This window comes from Emys orbicularis, chromosome 10 (assembly GCF_028017835.1).
Source record: "Emys orbicularis isolate rEmyOrb1 chromosome 10, rEmyOrb1.hap1, whole genome shotgun sequence".
In the NCBI taxonomy this organism is placed as follows: Eukaryota; Metazoa; Chordata; order Testudines; family Emydidae; genus Emys; species Emys orbicularis.
In genome coordinates, this window is record NC_088692.1 from 3,684,616 (window position 1) to 3,701,249 (window position 16,634).

At 50.6% G+C, this 16,634-nt stretch overlaps 1 protein-coding gene across 1 annotated transcript in view; it reads left to right on the top strand.

The window, feature by feature from the left end:
* The window catches only part of PKD1 (polycystin 1, transient receptor potential channel interacting), a 131,309-nt gene that overhangs the window by 80,006 nt on the left and 34,669 nt on the right, over positions 1 to 16,634 (top strand). Inside the window, exons 14-20 of the mRNA XM_065411612.1 lie at positions 450 to 583; positions 1,447 to 5,072; positions 6,108 to 6,257; positions 8,973 to 9,116; positions 10,362 to 10,641; positions 13,501 to 13,717; positions 15,354 to 15,513. Of these exons, the coding sequence (XP_065267684.1) occupies positions 450 to 583; positions 1,447 to 5,072; positions 6,108 to 6,257; positions 8,973 to 9,116; positions 10,362 to 10,641; positions 13,501 to 13,717; positions 15,354 to 15,513 (4,711 nt within the window). The remainder of the gene's footprint in view (positions 1 to 449; positions 584 to 1,446; positions 5,073 to 6,107; positions 6,258 to 8,972; positions 9,117 to 10,361; positions 10,642 to 13,500; positions 13,718 to 15,353; positions 15,514 to 16,634) is intronic.

Here is a 16,634-nt window from a genome sequence, read left to right on the forward strand (position 1 = left end):
ATCTAAACACAGTAGTACCATAACAACAAAATTTGGTATTTACAGAGACTGGTTTTGAGAGGGGCTTAGCATCCCAGCGTTCCCATTGGTTTCAGCCAGGGTAATGGGTGCTCAGTGTTTCTGGAGGTCAGTCCCATAATGCCTTTCTTCCGCAACACTTGCTATTTGGTTAGTTAGAAGTGACTCCTTCCCTTTCTCTAACTGCCACCATACTCCTGTCACCATGGCACCGCGATGGGATTAGAACAACTCGCGTTGTGCTACTCGGCAGTACCCTCTGCGGTAGCTCCCCGGGTAACCACAGTGTTGTGACTGTAGCAGAACACTGGGAATAGCACTGGGGGTGCTTACAGGATTCCAGGTGGGATCCTAAGATGCTCCAAAAGCAGCTTCCGTTTCACTATGTAACGACCAGCTCATGATCTGCATGTCTGCTTTCCTCTCCCCAGATGGGATTTTGGAGATGGTGGTCATGAAATTTACCAGTTTAAACCTCCATATAATGAGTCTTTCCTCATTCCTGATCCCAGCGTCCATCAGGTTGTGATCGAGCACAACGTTTCGTACACCTATCAAGTACCAGGTAAGCTCTGTTTGCATATCCTGGGAGAAAGAGGCTTATGCAGTTTTATTGCACTGGGGGCTACAGGGGTCAAGAGCTTCAGAAAGTCCTAGCACCTCCACATTAGAGAATGATTCAGAGGCCTGCATGTATCATTAGTTTCTTTCTTGGTTAAACTCGCTCCACCGTTGGTGCTGCTGGTCATTGGCTGTAATAAACAACAGACGAAGCCCTGGCAGAATTAGCATCAAGGAAGGTGCTGATGAACACAGGAGGCAGGACTGGATGATCAGACATCATCTCTGACTGTGAGCACCTGTTCACAACAGCAGTTTATTTTCTCCTCTGGATCGCTGGTTCAAATCTAGCCCAGACTGGAAGTGACCAGAAAGTGTCACCATCCGATAATCTCACTGGATGTGTGTTCACATCATAGAAACTATGCTCATTGGCACAGGCAGATTTCCTTCTTGGCAGTCTCAGGAGATAGGCCAATAGCAGAATGGCCCGTGGAGACTGAACTTCCCTCACATCCAGGGTTCGGGTCAGAGATGAGGCACAGTTGCAGGGCACAGGTAGAAGCAGCATGCATGGCTACTCCCTGTTCATCCACTATTATATGGATGAACAGAAAAAGAATCAGTCTCCAGAATTGTTAGGCTGGCCTCCTATATAGGTAGGCTGGCCACACATGCATGTCCTATTTTAATGCACCCTTAGTGGTAATGAGAAAAAGAAGAGAAATACAGCACATGTGGGGTGCAGAAGCAGAGCAGTGTCTACCTGGAATGTTTTTAACCTTTCCCATGAGGCCGTTAAGGCCTGTGGTGGTTGCATGGACCCCTCCAACATGACTGCCCATGTTCTGCTCTCTTCATCTGCAGGAGAATACACCCTGGTTGTTCTAGTGTCAAACAGTTTTGAGAACCTCACCCACCAGATCCCGGTTCACGTCCACACTTACCTGACTGACTTGACTGTAGAAGCAGATGCAGATGTCCTAGTCGTAGGCCGGCCTGTCACCTTCAGAGCCTCTCCGCTGCCATCCCCCTATGGAGTCTGGTACACCTGGGACTTTGGGGATGGCTCCTCGCTGCTGTTGGAGAGCCAACCTAGAGTGACCCACAGCTATCAGACCAGGGGGGTATACAATGTCAGCCTGACAGCCAACAACACGATTAGCAGCGTGGAGACACACCAGCATTATCGTGTCTTTGAAGAGATCACTGGGCTGAGAGTTTCATCCAACGAGGTGGCAGAGCAAGGCATCTCAATATCAGTAAATGCTTCAGTGGAGACAGGGGACAACATCACCTGGATATTTGACATGGGGGACGGGACCATACTGATGAGCACGGTGCCAGCGGTAGTACATAGGTATGAAAAGGATGTCAACTGCTGCACTATTAACGTGACAGCTGTGAATCCCGTGAACTCTGTTTCGCAGACTGTGCCTGTCCGAGTATTCGTCCTGGAGGTCCTCAAAATAGAGCCTTCCTCTTGCATTCAGGAACACCCCAACGTACAGTTCACCGCGTACGTCTCGGGGAACTCCGAGAACTACATTTTCGACTGGACCTTTGGAGATGGCTCGTCCAACATCACTGTTTATGGGGACCCCGTGGTAACGCACAACTTCACCCACAGCGGAATCTTCTCTCTCTCCCTGATTCTCTCAAGCAGTGTGAACAAGGCGCACTACTTCACCATCGTCTGTGTGGAGCCGGAGATTGTCAATGTCACGCTCCTACCCCCCAAGCAGTTTGCGAGCCTTGGCAAAGAGAGCAATTTCCAGGTCAGCGCCATGCCTCTGTACCAATACAGGTACCACTGGGACTTTGGGACCAACGATTCCGCTAGGTCCGGTGGGACTGAAGTGAGTTACACTTACAAGAGCACAGGGGTCTACCTGGTCACAGTGACTGTCTCCAACAATGTCTCGTTCAACAATGACACGGCTTTTGTGGAAGTCCAAGAACCAGTTGGGGTAGCGAAGATTGAATACAACGGGACAAGGGTTTTGGAGCTCAACAAGATCTATCTGTTCTCTGCCAGTGGGAATGGGACCAAAGTGAGCTACCGCTGGGACTTGGGGGATGGCTGTAACCAGCTTGGACCGATCATCACCCACTCTTACAACAACACCGGCAACTACACTATCAGCTTGACTGGCTATAACGATGTAAGCAACAGTGAGACCAGGCTCAACCTCACTGTGAAGAGGCGACTCCAGGGGCTTACCATCAATGCCAGCAGGACTGTGGTGCCACTGAATGGGTCAGTGAGCTTCGTAGCCACTCTCCTAGCCGGCAACGCTAGCCGATATTCCTGGATCCTGTGCGATAGGTGCACACCCATCCAAGGCTCCTACACCATTTCCTACACATTCCGGTCCGTGGGGACTTTTAATGTCATTGTGACGGCGGAGAACGAGATCAGCTCACTGCAGGACAGCATCTTCGTCTACGTCTTGCAGCAGATCGAAGGACTGCAGATCGCCAGCAGCGACCTCGTGGAAGATGCCTATTTCCCAACCAACAAAACGCTTCATCTGCAGGCGGTGGTGAGAGATGGGACAAACATCTCTTACAGCTGGACGGCCTTGAAGGACAGCACCCCCGTGCAGACATTCAGTGGGAAGATCTTCTCCTTGAGCATCCTGGAGGCTGGGAACTACACTATCTATCTGAAAGCCACTAACATGCTGGGAAGCACAGCTGTTAACAGGACAGTGGAGTTCATTGAAAGTATCGGCCTTTTAAAACCTTCTGCCTTCCCCAATCCGGCTGCCATAAACGCCTCTGTTAACATAAGCACCAGCGTAACCAGTGGCACTTGCCTAATATATATTTGGCACCTGGAAGAGGGTTTCTCTCCTGTTACCATTGAACCCTTCATCATACATTCTTTCCAAAGACCTGGGGCTACCGCAGTCACTGTCACCGCTGAAAACAAGATTGGTTCCACTAATGCATCGGTTTACATCTTTGTACAGGAACCCGTAGTGGGGTTGAGGATTGGGACTGCAGAGCTGGACTGCAGCTACATCCCATCGGGCTCCGTGGTGACCTTCAGCGGTGAACTCGAAAAGGGGACCACTGTGACATGGCTGTGGGAGCTGCCAAAAGGCTTTCAGACTGGACAGACTGTGGCGGTGACGTTCCCTAAGGCAGGCTTTTTCTCTCTCCGTCTGAATGTGTCCAATGACATCAGCTGGGCTGTGGCCAGCAAGAATATCACAGTGCAGGACAGGATTGACGGGCTGGAGCTTTTTGTGAGCAAGAAGGTGGTGGAGCCTGGGGAACAAATCGCTTTTGTGATCAGCATGTCTTCTGGTTCCTCCGTGAGCTATTCGGTGAACATAAGTGGGGGCTACTCCGTGGTGCTCAATGGTTCTAGGTTCACCCATGAGTTCACCGAGAGTGGTGACTACCTTGTGATGGTGATGGTGCAGAACCAAGTCAGCCGGGAACGCGCACAGGTGCTTATCTCAGTCCTGGAAGCCATCCATGACCTACGGCTTGTGAACTGCTGCGAGCTGGGCATCCCAACGGGAACAAAAAAGACCTTCACCGCCCAGGTTGGGAGTGGCTCACGGGTGTCGTACTCCTGGCAGTTCTCCTTGCAGAAAGAGCACGGCCGTGCCCTGGTCAGCTTGGCGGGCAGAAGTGTCTCCTACGCTCCAGCGGCTCCAGGGCTGCTAGAAATTCATCTCAGTGCTTTCAATGACCTGGGGAGTTTGAACATCACCAGAGTGATCCAAGTCCAAGACCCAATCGTTCAAGTCTCCCTTAAGCCAGCGTTGTCCTTTGTGAACAGGACGGTGTTGTTTGAAGCTTCCGTGCAGCCCAGCGCGTGGCAAGTTGTTTTCTGGTGGAACTTTGGCGATGGTTCCCCAGCTCAAATCACAGACGTGGCAGCTGCCAACTACTCCTACCTGAAGGCCGGAGATTACCAGGTGGAGGTGAATGCCACCAACCATGTCAGCTTCATGACAGCCCATCTCACAGTCACCGTCAGAGTCCTGGAGTGCGAGGAGCCGGAGGTGGAACTAGCCCTGCCGCCACAGGTAGTCATGAAACGATCCCAGAGGAACTACCTGGAGGCGCAGATCGACCTCCGTGGCTGTGTCAAGTACCAGACCGAGTATCTGTGGGAGATTTACAGAGCACCCAGCTGCCTGCACTTCAATGACGCCGACAGGGTCCACCTGCTGAGCGTTGACGTGAGCAGGCCCCAGCTGGTCATACCCAAGCTGGCCCTGGCAGTAGGAAACTATTGCTTCGTCTTCTTTGTCTCCTTTGGAGACACCCCACTGTCCAAGAGTATTTTTGCCAATGTGACTATGACGCCGAGTAAGCTGGTCCCAATCATCGACGGGGGATCTTACCGCGTGTGGTCCAACACTCGGGACTTAATCCTGGATGGTGAGAAATCCTATGACCCTAACCTGGACGATGGTGAACAGACGCCACTGCTTTACCGGTGGTCCTGCACGTCTTGCTCCAAGGTAAGAGAATCTGCACTGAAAAAGACGGTGATAATTAGTTGCCTTGCAGTAGTACCTAGAGACCCCAACCAAGGATCAGGGCTCCATTGTGCCAGGTGCTGTGCGCACACACAACCCATTTTTGTGTCTGGGCTGGGAAGGCATAGAGGGAAGAGTTTGTAACTGACTCTCAGTAGGATCACAAGGGAAGTGGGGGTGGCATGGTACCCAGCTCAGAAAGATGGCACAAGATCAGTCGCAGGAGTCCTGGTGATGGCTTATCATGCCTATATGCTATTCGTATGCACCGCCCTGAGCATTTGCAGTGAGCCAAGGAGCTCTCCCTGCATCTGCCATTGCACCTGGCCTCTGGTTAAGTGTTCTGGTGTTGCTGCTGCTTTAATCTTCTGAAGGCATTACAAGGACAGGGGCCAATTTACAGTCTAGCAGGCTCGAGTTACATCTCTAATCCTGCTCCCATTAGAGTCATTTCAAAACCTTCAATTTCAGCAGGAGACAAATGAAGCTTTTGAAGGATAAGCCCAAATAACAGTTGGGTACAGGACACTGTTCCTCTCTGGTCGACACATCGAACCAGTCTGGGCCACCAATAAAAAAGGATCTCCCTTCAGAGTCTCATGGCAAACTCTCTCGATGACTATTGTCTTGTTGACACCGAACTGTCTTGTTTATTGAAAGACCTTTTCTTCGGTCTTTTCCACTTTCTAAATGGAGGTTTGTGCATCAGACTTAGCGTAAATGTAAGCACTCTCCTTTGTCTGCCTTCTGTTAGCATATTTACAAGGTATTTAATCAAGAATTAATTTTTAAAAAATGTGGAGGCCAGCCAAAATATAGGGGTGTTCCAAGAGTTGTTTACTAACCTGATGGAAAATACAGTGTGCCTACCGGTACCCCACCCTACCTCCCCAGCCACAAACAAGAGGTAATTTATAGCAAGAACTGATTGTGTCGGAAACTGAACATATTGGCTACAGACTAATGCAACGTGCACCAGTGCAAAGAAGGGTTTGAATGGTCTTTTCTCCTCGCAAGCGGAGCTCGCCTGCAGGGTGCTCGCTGCACTTCAGTGCCACAGATGGGGTCAACACCATTTCCAAGGCAAAACTAGAAGCAGATGTGGAATATACGTTTGACCTCAGTGTCTGGAAGATGGGTCTGAATCCCGAGTCTACGAATCAAACCGTACGTACCTCTGTCCTCACTGTGCATGTGTGTCTGCTCCTGGGCACCAGGACAACACGCAGGGTCACACTCCCCTTTCCAAGCAAAACTCCAGAGCTAGCTGGCTTTTGGGATACCCACAGTCATAGGTAGGCCCCGAGTCCTGCTCCTCTCCTGACCCCACTTTGCAGGACAGTAACAAACGTAACAAGGGACTGTAGAGCTTGCTGCTGTCTGCATTAATTGGGGAGGAAGCAGAGAGAGGTTGAAAGAGAGATTTGCCTTTGATCCCCCCAGAGTCCTAAGCTCTGTCCATGGCCCTCAGGGGGACATATACCATATACTCAGTGATGGACACACTTTAAATTTCCAGGGGGCAGCATATCTGCTGACAACGGTAAAGTGTTTTGTTGTGTTTCCTCCCGTAGGCCTTTTATTAAGATCACGCTGTCTCGCGCTCTCTTTGTCTGCATGCGCCATGTTAATAACCGGATCATTCATGGTTCCAGTTCACAGCAGATCAGATTCTGAATTTGCAGTGGCTGAGCTGCCTTAGGAGAATATGAGGATCCTACAGCCCACGGGATTAAGAACTGATCCAGCAATGTGCCCAGCAATGTCGTGCCCCAGCCCTACTTCCACTTAACAGCCCTGTGCCCTTTCCAAATTGGCACCAGAAGGGCGAGCTTTAGGAGGGCTGGTACTCGCTTTTGCTGTCAATCGTTCCTACCCTTTTTTCCTTTTTAAAAAATAAACAGAAGGTTTTTTAAGGGCATGTTGTTTATGTCAGATTAAACCAAACACTGAGCGCATCTGCAGTCCGACAGCACTTATGGCTTATGTCAGAAACATTCATCATGGTGCGTTTGGCAATTAAGAGACGTAGTTAGTCTGAAAGTGGAAACTCTTACTGCCTGGATTTTTAAACCAAAGCCGGAGGATAAAGAAAAAAAATTTAAATTGATAGTCTTTCAAGGACATTCCGTACTATCAGCTTTCCATGCATGAGCGCAAAACAATGAATCCAGTGTCATAGGAAATTTGCAAAGGCTGGAGGAATGAGGGAACCTTCAATGCTCTTCCCCTTCAGTTGGTGGAACACTTCGCTTTTAACAGCCTGCCATGTTAAACAATGTCTTTATTACTGCCTTTCTTTACATTCAGAATATTCATTATGCTAGGGCCCAGGCAAACTCCGCACAGTGCTGCTTGGTAGGGGATTAAAGGCGTTTAGGAGAAGTACAGAGCTAATACTACACTAGCCAGGGGCTCTGAGGGAACGGGGATCCTGAAGTTCTTATCCTGCACAGTGCTTTGTAGGAGAGGCGTGTTAGAGGTAACCAGCTGTAGGCGGTGAAGTTGAGAGGAAAGTCCAGGACAACACACCGTCCTGTGGAAAAACTGGCTGTCCTGCACAGCAGAGCAAAATGCATTTGATAGCCAGTAGGAGCTGCTGTTCTAGCTTCTTTATCATTTCTCATGTCTTTCACGGGCATTTTAAAAATGTACACCTCTACCCCGATAGAACGCTGTCCTCGGGAGCCAAAAAATCTTACTGTGTTATAAGTGAAACCGCGTTATATCGAACTTGCTTTAATCCGCCAGAGTGCGCAGCCCCGCCTCCCCGGAGCACTGCTTTACTGCGTTATATCCAAATTCGTGTTCTATCAGGTCGCGTTCTATCGGGGTAGAGGTGTATTTAGAATGCTGACAGTTTATACAAAGTAGTGACATAAAGAATGCACTGAACAGAGCCATGCAGGCCCAGGGCCAGATCCTGAGACCCAGCACAAAGGCCCAGGCTGAGCGCTGAGGATCTCAGCAGGAACAAGAGAGGAAGATGCTGCTGCAGGACCAGGGCTCACTGCATTCCCCTTCCATTGGGAAGAATGCCCAGGGGCCTAGGCAGGCACAGAGCCAGGGCCTGCCCTGCACCCTCTGTGTATTGGAGGACAGACAACCCCCATTGTTCAGGGCTCTGTGGCAAGCAGGGGGCCAGTCCTGCCTCCCCCTTTTCACAGCCAGTTTCACTGGCTCAGGGCTCGCTGCAGAGGAAGGGCCAAAGATTTGGCCCAAAGAAAATCAAGGCGAGTTGCAGAAGTTTCCAGGGCCAGATGCATGCCAGATGTTTGATCTCAGATCCAAATAGACCTTCCCTCTCCCAGTTAGATGTCTTCTCTACAGAGCACAGGTTAGTCTTAACTGGGATAAGAGTGATTTTTTTTTTTTGAAGGATGCCTCATCTTTCAGAGAACCTCAGTTTAGTAACAGATGTACTTAGTAAAACCACAAGAGCCATCTTGGCATCCTACCCAGGACTATACACAGAAACTTTTAAAGCAACCCATTAAAAAAATACGGAAAAACAAAATCACCTAGTCTAGCCTGGATCAATGTAGGGAAGTTCTAGAGATCCCAGCAGCGTAGTATCTAGGCCCTGAAAGTGAAATCCCTATGTGGCTTATTCATGGCTTGTCCCACTAAAGCCCTTTGGGAATCCTTAAGTGAACTTGCGCAGTGCACAGGCCCCGTGCTGGTCCCTCTGCAGTGGGGTGAATTTCACCCTAAATACGCGTCATGCTGAAATGGAGTGAGCTCCCGTGCAGAGAACTGGGCACAAGGACGTTTGCAAACTAGTTAGAAGTTGATAGCAATATCCCCTTATGCTTGTGTGTGTGTCCTGGTTGCATCAGGCATGGAATGGACGTCTCCTGAGCTGTTCCTCCCTCCTCGTAGGTGTTGATCAAGAAGGGAAGAGTCCCCATTGTATCCCTAGAATGTGTTTCCTGCAAAGCCCAGTCTGTCTACGAAGTCAGCAAGAGCTCCTATGTCTACCTGGAGGGCACCTGCAGGAACTGCCAGAACGACTCCAAGCTTGGGGTAAAGTGGTGATGGGGCAGCCGTTGCTGTTGGAGGCAAAATCGACCCCTTCCGTGTTCGGGGGCGGGAGGGGTAGAATGAAGTGAAAAATAACACGATCGATGTGAACGCCCAAAGAGAAACAGAGCAGCAGGGCTCCGAGGCTCTGCTCACTGTTTCCCCTTCATCCAGTGCAGTCCCCTGTGAATCTGCAAGAAGCCTGACCTCTTAGAGCAGGGTCTGTTTGTAGTGAACCTGGGGGAGGGGCTCTGACCCCATCACAGAGCCCCCCCCCAATGTCATGCCAGGCCTTGCCACTGTAGAGCCCGCAAGCTCGCTGCAGCTGCCATGCAAACGGAGCCGCTCAGGTTCTGTCAGCAGCAGCTCCGCCAAGTGAGCCTTCCCCTTGCCGTGCCCATATGGGCTGTGCGAATTGTGTCCCAGTGGAGAGATCTTCTCAGTAACTGCCCCGGGAGTTGCGGGAAATGTGGCCTCCCTCCATCAGAGTGGCTTACCGCTACCCAAGGGCCATTCAACCCATGATGCCCCTGCCACGGCACTGCCAACCTGGGCTCACATACCAGGAGCTCATTTCACGTTCCTTTTGATCGAGATTTTAAAGTGTTTTCGTCTCTCTGCTCTGTGGCCTGAGTTATTCTGGCTCAGGGGGTTGAAACATAGATCGCTCAGTCTGTTTTCTTCACCTCCAGCCACATTCCCCTCCCATCCGCGCACTGGGCTATACGGTGTTGGATGAAACAGGCTTTGTAAGTGAAAGTCCCACTGGAAACGCTGCTCTGTATCCCCAGTGAGCTGAGCGGTTTCCTGCACGGTGTTTTCCGGCCGCCTGTCTCGGTGTGTCTCGTTGTCACCGTTGTACGTTTGTACTATTGACAGGAACAATGCAGGACACAGTCAACTTGCAGCCTGTAAAAGCAATGTTATCCCCAGGAGATTCCACCACTGTTTAATTTGATTTCCTGTGTTTTGTGTTGTGTATTATGAAATATTTTGTCAGTGGATGATGTAATCCCAGAGACGAAAGTGGATCTCACAGTGGAAATATTCCCACCAGACAGTTTGGAAGCTTTCCAGTTCTTGTTGCTTCAGCACATGAGAACAAAGCTGAATGATCAACTGCAAATTTGGCAGCCTTTGCCTCTAGATTCTATTTTTTCCCCTATAGACTCAGTCCAAAAACATTTTAGGGACATTACTTCAGATTAAACCAGAATTTCTCCCGTCTTTCTCCCTTCATCTCTGTAGAGATGGGCAGCACATAGCTTTAAAAACAAGTCTCTCATCTTGGACAAAACCACCACCTCCACTGGCAACACCGGAATGAACCTGGTCTTACGGCCAGGGGCCTTAAAGGATGGGGAAGGATACACCTTTACCCTTCACATCACTGACCTCACAACGGGGGAGGAAGGTTACGCCTCCATTGACCTGCTCCCGAACCGGCCCCCGATTGGAGGATTGTGTCAGCTCTCTCCGACCGGAGAAGTCAGGGCGCTGATGGCAAAGGTTCACTTTGAATGTGCAGGTGAGAGTGTGGTCCTGACAGTGCCAGAGATTAGCCTGGCATCTCTACTGTTCATCGGTGAGTGTGTTTCTCACACCAAGTGAGTTATCCAGATGCATGTATTCCTTGGTCCCACAGAATTCTCGCTCTTTACTCTCAGCTCCACTTCTGTTCCTAAGGGTACCTGTAGGTAGGTCAGATTTTTCATAAGCAGACCCTTAGGTTTGCAAGTACCAGACTGCAGGCCCCACTCAATTTTGGTACCCCAAGCATGCACATTCTAAAATTCATTTATGCACACATTTCTCACATCTAAATCAAGTATCCGAATGCCTGTCAAGCTAGTTGGTGCGAGTGGATTGTGTGTATAAACCTGGGTTTTGGGTGTGGGGGAAAAAGTGAGTGCCCAAAATTACATCCCCACATTCACACAACTCAGAAACTGGACACCACTTAGAGGCCACTCTGAAAATGTGGCCTGAATGATTTCATTCTGCTTTCCCCACACAAATATAGTTTCCTTTCCTGCAAGTTATTTCTGACACAGTCACAGAGACAAAAATATCTAGCCCAATGATGCAAAAAGCTGACTGGTCCCTGTAACATATTGCTGTGGGCCAGCAAGTAAGTGTCTCTGAAACTCCCCCACTTCTCCCCCAAATGATTAGTATTAGAGATTCATGCTTTGTTGTACATGAATGCTGGGATTCCATGTTCCCGATGGTAGGGCAAATTGGTTTCTAGCGCTAGTCATTCTTGTGATGGTGATCACATTGCAGCTTAAATCAGGTGGAAAAGCAAGAGGGTAATCAGAATGATGCGATTTTAATGTCTGGTATATTTTGATCTGCCAGCGCTAATTATGAAAACTTTGTACCTTTGGCATTATGGGGTTTGTGGCTATTCGTAGTAATATTTGTTAAGCAGGGACAAAGTGCTGGATACAAAATACAGATCAGTGGGCAATATCCAGTGTAATAACCCATTCATTCCTAAGGCTGGAGGACTATAACAGGCTTGCACTGAGGTGTCAAGCGAATAGCAGCTTTTACAGGGCTTTTGTCTAGGACATTATATCTAGTCAGGGACCTTGGATATGCGCTGTATTCAGCCTCTGCAGTACAACAGAATCGTCCTTGTTTTGCTATTGCTCTTGAGTTATGGGGAGTGCGTGGCTATTCCCACGGTGGCGTGTTGATTTCTCTAGGGTCTCCTGAATTGTTAAAAGCTCATGCTTCAGGGTTTCAACTGGCCACCTCTAGGGGGACAGGAAAGGATATTTTACCCCCAAGGTATTCTGGGTTGTTTGGGGATTGTTTGTTACTCTCCTTCCTCTGAAGCATCAAGGCTGGCCACAGCCGAAGCTGGGCCGTGGGGTGGGCTGGCCTGGCCATAACTCTGAGGTGGCACCGAGCAGCCTCTCTCTCAGGGGCTTGGCTGGCTGGTTCTTGCTCACATGCTCAGGGTCTAACTGATTACCATAGGTGTGGCGAGGAAAGACTTTTCCCCCAGGTCAGACTGGCAGGGACCTTGGGGAGTTTTGCCTATCTCTGCAGCGTGTGGGCGCGGGTCGCTTGCCAGGATTATCTGGGTATATCATCCCTGCCATTGCAGGGGCCTTGGTGAACCTTCGTCTTGCCTATCCTCTGCCCATGGCACATACTAGACTAGGCTCCTGTGGGCTGTGATACTTTGGGCTCATTTCGGTGGTTGGGTTTAGGGCGTGAGTTGATGGCCTGTGATAGACAGGAAATCAGACGAGATGGGCCGGTGGTCCCTTCTGACCTTAAACTCTATGACCAAATGTTCTGGAGCCCAAAACCCACATCAGAAAACCCCTAAACTTGAGAGAAATCCAGATCAGAGCTTTGTATCTCAGATCCCTCTATCAGTTCTCTGGAGGCTTTAGTTCAGCCTGTCAGGGCAGCAGGGACACTCGCTGTGGATGGGGTGATGAGTAGGGCTCTACCAAATTCATGATCCATTTTGGTCAATTTCAGAGTCATAGGATTTTTAAAATTGAAATTTCACGATTTCAGCTATTTAATCTGAAATTTCACGGTGTTGTAATTGTAGGGGTCCTGACCCAAAAAAGAGTTGGGGGGGGTCGCAAGGTTATTGTAGGGGGGGCTTGGGACCGCAACCCTTACTTCTGAGCCGCTGCTGGCGATGGCGCTTCCTTCAGAGCTGGGCGGCCAGAGAGCAGCAGCAGCTGGTTGGGAGCCCAGCTCTGAAGGCAGAGCCACCACCAACAGCAGCGCAGAAGTAAGGAGGGCATGGTATGGTATTGCCACCCTTACTTCTGCACCGCTGCTCTCTGGTTGTCCAGCTCTGAAGGCAGTGCCGCCGCCAGCAGCAGCTCAGACGTAAGGGTAGCAGTACTGCAACCCCCCCCTACAATAACCGCCCAGCCAACAGCCTCTGCTCTTCGGCCACCCAGCTCTGAAGGCAGCGCAGAAGTAAGGGTGGCAATACCGTGTCCCCCCTAAAATAACCTTGTGACCCCCCTGCAACTCCCTTTTGGGTCAGGACCCCCAATCTGAGAAATGCTGGTCTCCCCCGTGAAATCTGTATAGTATAGGGTAAAAAACACACAAAAGACCAGATTTCACAGTCCGTGATGCATTCATGGCCATGAATTTGGTAGGGCCCTAGTGATGAGGGTAAAGAGGCAGGGGGAGTCAGCAATGTAACTCTGCACAGTATTATGCAAATCAAGGGACAAGAGTAACAGAGGGGAGAAGAGAGGGCACGGGCCGCTGTTAATGATGGATTTAAAAGCCTGATCCCTAGTGGTCAAGACAATGGCTGCAGCTACAGGCCTGGCCTGGGAGGTGCGCTCGGATCCCATTGACACTGCCCGGTGCGCTTGGCTTGCAGGCTGGAGAGACACGGAGGACGAAGAGGCCCCCTTGGTGTACATCCTCCTGGCCACGCGCTGCAAAGCGGGGCAATGTGAGGAGTTCGGCATGTACAAAGGCAGCCGCTCTGAGCACAGCGCCTTCCTCCCACCAGGCTTCAGTGCCAACAGCTTCCTCGTGTACGTTTCCGTGCTCGTGCAGGATCAGCTGGGAGCTACGGTCGTGGCCCTCAACCGGTAAGGTGCTCCTATTACAGACAGGGGAAGCAACAGGCCCACGGCCGCATGGTGAAGTAGGGGCCGAGCTGGGCACAAAATCCAGGAATCCCAAATCACAGGCCTGTGCCCTTGGCGGGATAACAAAGTGCGGCTTAGCGGCTGTGCAGTGGGCAGGTCTGTTCAAGGGTTATGGATCCTTCGTCAGCTGGGTTCCTACTGCCGCCGTGCCCAGCTCAGAAACCCCCCCAGCACTGGGGGCAGATACAGCATCAGTGAAATATTGGGCCACAGAGACTGAGCTCCAGGCCTTACAGGTGGTCTCTCAAGGACTGAGTTAAGGCATAGTGGGATGGGAACTTGCATTCCAGCTGCCTCCGTCATGCCTGGGCTGTAGGTAGAGGAAGGATATCACACTTCCTCAGGCCCTCACAAGCACTCACTTCTCTGGTAGACACACACAAATTCACTCTATTTTTAACCATCTGTCGATACACACTTCCTCACCTCATTCATTTTAATCAAACACAAGCACCATTTGGAAATCTGTTAAAGACCTCTTCAGGTACGTCTTAAGTTTTACCTCTCAGCTAATAGACGTGGCTGCTAGACCAGTAAAGCTTGGTGAAAGCTACCTTGTTAAGAAAGATCAAAAAGCCCCCTGCACACACATTTCCCCTCACCTGAGTTACTGTTTCCGTGGCCATTCATCTTGATTCACAGCCACGCTTCCCTTTTGAGGCAGGATGTCGTTTTCTGGGAGATCTAGCTCTATATTTTTTACGAGTAATATTGTTCGAGGGCAATGCATCAGGCAAAGAGGCTGTGACTGACTCGCATTTCAGTTGGGTGGGAGAAGAATTTAATGTTCCTTTCATACCCATAACAAATGGCTGCATTATTAGTAATGGCTTACAGGGAAAGCCAAATGAATAAAGGACACCTGGCCCATTTATCTTGGAGATCTCCCAGCTTGTGCTGCGAGCGTGCTCTGCATCCTGCCCCTCCTTTGCAGCCAGAACCCTTTAAAGAAAGTTGGAAGCAGCAGGGAGCTGGTGCTCGGAATAACCTTGTGTCCCACTGCTGAGAAGCAGGGGCAGAGCGGTGTTTAGCTCAGGTGGGCGCACTCCTGTGTTTGGATCTGGGGGTCGCTGGGGCAGGTCCCAGCATGGGCTGATTTCTGACAATCTCATCTTTCATTCAGTAGTGAATAAACACAAGCCCCCCCAGTGCATTAACCCTATGCATTGGGCCCCAGGGGACTAAATCCAAGCTGCAAGTGCCCCCTGGACTCTAGAAGATCGACACCTCTACAATCTAAGTGGACTGAAGACAGTTCTTGGGTGCTTCTTAAACACCCTAAAACTGAACCCAGATCTTACTCCCAGGGTCAAACACCTCCTTTCTGCCAATCCAATGGTTACATGGAGTTACGCAAGGGAGGAATTTGGCCCCTTATCTCAACTATTCAGAAACAGGCCTCCCCTCCCTTGTGAGCCAGGGGTCTGAGAAGAGCCGGTCCATGCCCGGGGTCCGGTGACGCTCAAAGGACTTTCTCTAGGCGCTGCCGGGGGGAGGTGGGGAGGAATACGCCCATCGCCCTTGGTTCCATTCGACAGTCTGCTCTTTACAAACTGAGCACTTCTTCCCCTTCCAGCTCCATGACCATCACCCTGCCAATCCCTGCGGCCGGAGTCCACAGCCTCTCTCACTGGCTCTACAATCAGACCGACACTGTGCTGCAGGGCTTGGTGAAGCAGGGGGACCCGCAGCACGTCATCGAGTACTCCCTGGCCCTCATCACCATCTTAAATGAGGTAAAGCAGTGCTGTCTGACCTGCTGCCTGGCTGGCTACCAGCTCTGGTTGGCTGGCCACTCGTTATCCAGTCCATGAGCTCACCTTGGGCCTGAGGTAAACTGACAGTTTCACCCGGTCTCCCAAGTAAGTTAGTAGATGTCGGAGACCTACTGTGGGATGCTGGAGATCTGAGTGTGTCCCAGTCACATGACGTGTGTGAGAGCAGGGGGCATCAAAGTAGGCCCAGGAGAGGGAAATGTACCCTGTGCCCACCCTCCAGCCTCATAGCCTACTTTCCTCCTCCGGATGCAGCCAGCCTTCCCTCACTGTCTTCTACCCCAAGTTTAAACACTGCACTTACCAATAGAAACCTCAGCCTGAGCTCCCGCTTGGGCTGGCTGTCGCTAAGCTCTCCCTCTCTCACTAGCCTTTCATACACCTGAGTGGGTGTCACTGAGACCTGCCTGGCCCAGCTGCCAGGATGAGTCAGCAGAACAGCTCTGCACATGCACACAGGGCCTTCCACAGGTGCCCGACATGTGGCCACAAAATACAACTCATGATTTTTCTCTCTTAACCATCATCTTCCCAGGCTCCCCCCACAACTCTCCCAGCCCCTTTGTTCATTGTCACTCATATCTCATTCAGGGCCTAGTCCTAGCAGGTGCCCAGTTCCCATAGATTTTTGTAGATCCCTCTTTCTTGCCGCAGATGAGCCTCGTCCCATCCTTTAGAGCCTATCAGGGTTGGTCCCTCAGGGAGTCAGCACAGGGCTCTCCCTTCCCCATCCCTGAAGGACTGAGCACACGGCTTCCTCAGCAATCCCAGACCACTAGGTGAATGGGGAACAAGAGAACAGGCCCTGAACTCCAGCCATGGCAGTACAGTGGGCACAGATGCCTGTGCCAATCTAACCCACCTGGATTGTCCATAGCCTAAAATTGTGTATCCCTAACACACTGTAAAGAGTCACTGTGCAGCGGGGGAGCCCAATTTTCAAAACATGGCCACTTACACAGACCATCCGGATCTCCATCTGGGTGCCCCGCTTTGTGCTTTGCTGGGTAAATGCCAGTTGTATGCACCTAGGTACCAGTTTAAGCCTGCAGAACAGGGGTGCCCTATTAAAGTGCCCATTT